General features: G+C 44.3%; 1 protein-coding gene across 1 annotated transcript; it reads right to left on the bottom strand.

Moving 5' to 3' along the window:
• Window positions 1-3,257: 3,257 nt before the first annotated feature.
• Window positions 3,258-5,533, bottom strand: LOC147419767 (11S globulin seed storage protein Ana o 2.0101-like). Its single transcript, XM_086505415.1, has 5 exons — window positions 5,122-5,533; window positions 4,837-5,033; window positions 4,284-4,676; window positions 3,945-4,162; window positions 3,258-3,818 (listed from the first exon to the last, which is right to left on the bottom strand). The coding sequence occupies exons 1-5, from the start codon at window positions 5,486-5,488 to the stop codon at window positions 3,425-3,427; spliced, it is 1,569 nt and encodes a 522-aa protein (XP_086361541.1). The 5' UTR covers window positions 5,489-5,533; the 3' UTR covers window positions 3,258-3,424.
• Between the last annotated feature and the right edge of the window lie 264 nt (window positions 5,534-5,797).

The raw sequence follows: 5,797 nt of genomic DNA, 5'->3' as shown, positions 1-5,797 counted from the left end.
ATGGGAGAAACCATAATACAAATCCTTTTGGAGGGGGGACCGGCTCCATGCAAATCCGGTCCTCAACTGTTGTCAATAGCTTAATTTCTCTCTCTTTTGAAAGTATTATTCATGCTATCTAACTAGGTGTTATGATTTTTGTTGCTCTCTCCACCCAAGCACTCTTGTAATTCTCATTAGGAATCTATTCTAATGAAATGCCCACTATGTTCATGCTAATTTCCACTACACACAAGTTTTTAGGCCATTAAATGTTACAAGTGATGATTGTAGCAGTGATGATGAGGTTGAGTCAGACATAGAAGATGAGGTTGCTTGCACTGACTGGTTGGGTATACTACTGGGTTGCCTCATAAAGGATTGTCTTGAAAATGGTTTGATTAAAGAGATCGAAATTCTTGGTTCTTCCTCAAATCTATGTCTACAATAATTTGTAGATTATACATACTCTTTAAAATAGTCATGAGTGAGGAGTAATCAATGCAGCTTCTCTAGGATTGTCTACAAACTTCTTTTCTAGCCAGTGGATCTTGCATCATCCATACTAAACTTGCCTTTAGAGTTTCAGCAGGATAGACTACTGAAATTCTAATAATAGCTGGATGCCAAAAGATTACGGAAAAATTATAAGACTTGTAGGCATCTCAATGGTCTTCCATGTATCAATGGCACAAATATGAAATTGGGTTCTTGAGAAATCCAAGATGAAATTTTTTTGTTGGCAGTCTACGCAGCATTCATTATACTGTGCTAATTTTTTATATATCCTGTTGGAAGCTTGCAAAAAGAGATTTGAATAAGGCAATAGGCCTTGCTATAATATTTTTGTGGGGAGGCGATAACTTTTCCAATAGAGTCCCCAAAGTTTCCTGGAACATCTCTTCCTCACCCAAAAGTAATGGAGGACTTGATATACTTCACTTGGAGGCTCAAGCAACCAAATTGGCAGCTAAATGGATTTTAAGAGCTGCAACCTCTGATGATTATTAAGAAACGCTAATTAAAAATAATGTGAGTAAGCTCTCCCTGTAGTAGTATAAAGCTTGGAAAGAGCTGGACCCGATGGATCTCATTATTGCACCTACTCCAATCAAACCTATAGGATCTACCCTCATTTGCAGCTTATGGAATGCATGGTTTTCTCTGAAACAAAAATGGAAACCATCTTTGGACCTTACGTGTTCTAGAGAATTCTTAGAAGACTCCTTATTGTATGGACATCATGTCAGCTCAGATGGGACTGATATCTCTAGAAGGGATCGGGATCATATCATCTTCAAAAAGGGTATTATTAGATGTTGGAAGCATCATGTGTAAGGGACAACTTTTTACTTTCTAAAGAAATTATTGCTAACCATTTTCAACTCTCTTTTGCTTGCTAATTTTCTAAGCTTCAAGATTCAAAAGTACCAAAAACTTCCGGATATCACCTCATACAATGCTCCTTTTACATTGATGAAAACTTGTGCGCAAATCTACTCTCCAGTTGTCAACTAGTCTCTAAAAGTAAAGCTCAGCTCAAGGTGGGGGCTAAATTGGAGTGCTAGGCAGTGGCGACGCAGATTTCAATGTGTATGGCCCTTCACTATTGCTATCAAACAAAACACTCTCCATAGCTCATCCTTCACCATAGCCTCTAAATAGGCAGTAACGTACTTAGGTTTGGTATTAAATCAAGCATCTGCATGGTTGAATCAATCATCCACCTCTTTTTTCACTACCGAAAGAATGAGCCTTGCTCCGCCAGATCTTTGGAGGAAAATGCACTTCCCTTTACATGGAAAGAGCTCCTACTGGGGGAATGCAAAAATGTGGATATCAATGGTATTCTCTAATGGCCAAATGTTATGTAAACTCCAAAATTTTATGCTTGGAGTCCCATCCTTTCTTTAATGGAAAGATATCCCATGATGAATGTTCCCCTTTATGGATGCCAAAAATTTATGCTTGGAGTCCATCCTGTCTTTGGTAGGAAGATAACCCATGATGAATGTTCCCCTTTATGGATGTGTGTGACTCCCTCCTACTTTTAGCCGGGGTTTCCCTCCCCCTTCTTGAGGGAAATTTGTACCTTTTATTTTCTTAATTCAACTTTCCACCTTTTCAACCAAAAAAAAAAAAACTTGTGCTACCTCTCGTTCGTCGAGTAGTCCATCAAGTCACCCATTAGTCTTTTGGAGTCTGGATTGGAAAGTCAAGAATGGATATAAGAGATATTGATAGCAAGCAATGGATAAAATGCAAGTTGAAACCTCCGGATAGATAAATGTGCCATCTTGCAAGGTAATTGTCTTTGCTGGTCTCCTAATTTGTGGATGCAACCTTTCAACAATAAATATGTATTCAATCATGAGATCCTGCATGCTCTTCCATGATGCTTGCTTGCACCACGGCCTGTGCTCGCTCCGGCTTATTTAGTGCGGCCATGCCGTCTTTGTACCCATTACCATCCTCTGGGTCCTAAACATGCTACAGATAATCAAAAACCATTGTGGCCATATGTGCATCTACTGCTCCTCCAACGTCCCACCTCTGCCTTGCCCACACCAACACCAATAAACACCATCGTGATAAGCTCGGACACTACAAAATGCAAAACACATACTCAAGCACACAGGCACAGAAGCAATATAAAGCTTGGCTAACGAGTGGGGCTATATATCATGATGGTACAATAGTCACTAGAGCCCCGTCGATATTTGGCACAATACTTGAGCTCTCGGGCTCTATAATTACACTGTGTGATGAGGAAGGTACCCGAGCATGTCAGAAACTTCCATCCTACCATTCCACAGTCTTTTTAAGGTCGCTATTTTGGTCACAATAATATTAATGCCAGGGGAGGCTCCTAGAAAGGGGAGGCTCCTAGAAAGAGTCTGAAAACCTGACTCGGGGAGCTAAGTTCTGAGTAAAAGCATTTATGTACCCTTTTAAGGCTTGAAGGCCCTTTGTTGCTAGCTAGAAACTTTTCTACTAAAAAATGGTAGCTAGCCAAAGTACGATGGATTTAAGATGTGGCATACTCCCGACTCGTATTGCATCGACCAAAGACAATAGTCAAAGGCCCAATGGCTCCTACTGGTAGTAGCCTTGGGGGTGAGATGAGAGACAAGAGGTCAACCAATTGACAACCAATTAGAAAAAATTACTCCTTAAAAAAGTAAAGTCTGGTCAGTAGCACAAAAAACATATATTGGAAGTGAAACCCTGTGCATCAAACATTTATGGTACAAAAAACACTAAATTGAGACGCAGGCTTGCAAAACTGTCAATGAATTCTCTTATTTTATGTATTTGCTTTGCTGCGCCGCGAGCATGAAATACAAGCAAAAAGTGGCCGGAAGGCCGGAAGGTAAGCTCCTGTTGCAGCTCTTATTTATCGACATCGACACACATGACACCCGACTACTGCTGTCTACATTCTTCATAGCACCTCAAGAGAAGCCAGGGCCCAAGCTGGCAGCTCACGTTGATGCTTCCTTCTCTCTTCCTCCTCGCGCCTCCGCCTCTGCTCCTCCTCCTCCCTCCTGCGCTCTTCTTCACGCCTGCGCCTCTCCTCTTCCTCCTCCGGCCGTCTCCTCCGCTCTTCATCTTCACGTCGTTTCTGCTGCTCTTCGCTCTCCTTTTTGCTTACGCTTTTGTATCTCCCATTGCCCCGGCCACCCCGTCCACCTCTTTTGGAGGGGGGGAAGAAGACCTCCTCATCCCTGCCAAGTTCTCTGAGCTGCTCTTCATCCACATTGAAGGCGGCAGCGGTGACTTGCTTGGGGATACCACGATAGACTGAGTTCTTGCCTGCCAGGAAGGTGGTGCGAGGGCTGCAAAAACATTCAGGATATCAAGCTGGATGCACTAAGTAAATGCATGCATTATCATTGAACACTGTGCAACAACATGATGGCCACGACTACATGGACATGATGTCAGCAATGTTCAAAACAAACCTTGATGATGTAACTAGCTCGATCCATTCCAGTCCTTGGTCCCCTGCAATTTTCACTGAAGGGAAGAACTGAGGAATAACTAGCACAGTGCCCTCGCGCACTTCTTGATCGAACACATTCTCCCCGTCTCCGCTCGCCACTTGCACTCGCCCGTTCCCTCGAATGAAGTAGAAAATTTGGTGCCCATTGCGCACGAACGAAGGCGCCATCATTGCATTCTGATGGAAGCCAGAATTCAACATTAGACTGTCAATTCTTTATTAATCACCGTCTTAATCCTTTTTAAGTATCTAATCGCTTTGTAATTAAAACAAAACTTAAAAGCTATTTAATAATTACCTTCTCCAAGGAAACCTTGACCGCGCTAAATCCAATCTGATGCAAAGCAGGCAGCTTATGGCAATTGACCCTATTGAGAGCTCCACCATTTTTTACGTAGAAGTCCGGAAATTCATCCCTTATGCTGTACTTAAGCTCCTCGAAGTGGAAAGGGCCTGAAGTTTCCTTCAAGGTGTTTCTCTCGTTCTCTTCCTCTCTCCGGCTGCGCCTCTCAGGTATCTGTGGGAAGTGGATCTTTTGCTTCGCTTTCACAATGCCTGCTTCATTTTGGCGCTCAAGGAGAGACTGGATCGTTTGCTCGTCGACGCCCCATGCGGTGGCGAGAGTGTCTTTGCTGAATCCATGAAGCACAGATCCAAACCTGGCCTGCTTGCTACCAGCAAGTCCAAATTGCTGCATACAAAAGTCCACTCTTATCATTTAACAGCACTTTTTCATTGATTCCACTTTTACCAGCAGTAAATAACTAATCATGTTATAATTCATTCACAATATCCAGATCTCATATAGCACTGGCTAATGCCTAAGTGCTCGCACGGGGCTTGCTAATTACATGAAAGCGCCCTGGATTGGCTCCGTAGCTGGTATCGCCTGCGCATAGAACGCGGTGACGCTCATTGCCATCATTATACCACCAGTAAACGGTTCCCTTGGGCAGGGCAACGACATCCCCCCGCTGCACTTTCCGAATGTAAGTTCGCCGATACTCGCTCTCAGCACCAGGGATGACAGCGCCCATTTTACCGGACCCTGCACCGCAAATTACAATTACCATTCCGCAAGAGCTAAGCAAGAGAGACCATTAATCACAAACTACAAAGGTAATATAAAAAAGGACCTTGCAAAACATAAGCAATCTTGTCTGCATCCGAATACTGCGGCACCAGCAACCCATTCTCTTCCAGCTCAAGCTCCGCTATGCCCACATGCGCATTGCGAATGGCATCGATCTCTTCACTCCAAACACGAAGACGTCCCCCCTCTGACTGAAGCTGTTCGCGAGGCCGGCCGAGCTCGATTTGAGGATAGCCACGCTCTTCTTTCTCCTCGCGGCCACGATGACGACGTCTTCCCCTTTCCTCTTCCTCGCGCTCACGAGGCTCCATCTCCCTGCCACCACGACTAACCTCGCAAGAGGCAAAGGAGGTGGTCAAGAGACCAAGGAGCAGAAGAAGACTAAGCACTAGATTCCCTGCGCGCGCCATAGCTACAACTGATCTAGTGGGCACAGCTTCACTCTGCTAGCTATACGCATGAAAGCAGGAGTGCAGTGGTCGCCTTTTATAGTAGCACGCAGCTGGAAGATGAGTTTGGAAACAGCATGCCGTGCGCAGTGTCGATACGCGGCCTCTGCTCTCAATTTGGAAAAGTCCGCTCTTCATGACATGCAACTCTCTTTTTTAAAACTCAAATTTTCCTTGGGTGAGGGGCTGTCGAGGGTCACGGGTTGGGGGGCTTGGAGGGCGGGAGTCTGTGGGAGGGGAAGGGTTTGGTTAATGGAGTTCTATTGCGTG

The sequence above is a fragment of the Adiantum capillus-veneris genome, chromosome 29, assembly GCF_014529385.1.
Source record: "Adiantum capillus-veneris isolate H3 chromosome 29, ASM1452938v2, whole genome shotgun sequence".
NCBI lineage: Eukaryota > Viridiplantae > Streptophyta > Polypodiopsida > Polypodiales > Pteridaceae > Adiantum > Adiantum capillus-veneris.
This window is presented reverse-complemented; position numbering and strand designations above follow the sequence as displayed.

Bases quoted from the DNA above. Each gene is read 5' to 3' on its own strand.
- LOC147419767 (XM_086505415.1), bottom strand. From the start codon at position 5,488: ATGGCGCGCGCAGGGAATCTAGTGCTTAGTCTTCTTCTGCTCCTTGGT. The intron at 5,034-5,121 runs GTCCTTTTTTAT...TTTGCGGTGCAG, and splicing joins GATTGCTTATGTTTTGCAAG to GGTCCGGTAAAATGGGCGCT. The intron at 3,819-3,944 runs GTTTGTTTTGAA...ATGTTTTTGCAG, and splicing joins GAGCTAGTTACATCATCAAG to CCCTCGCACCACCTTCCTGG.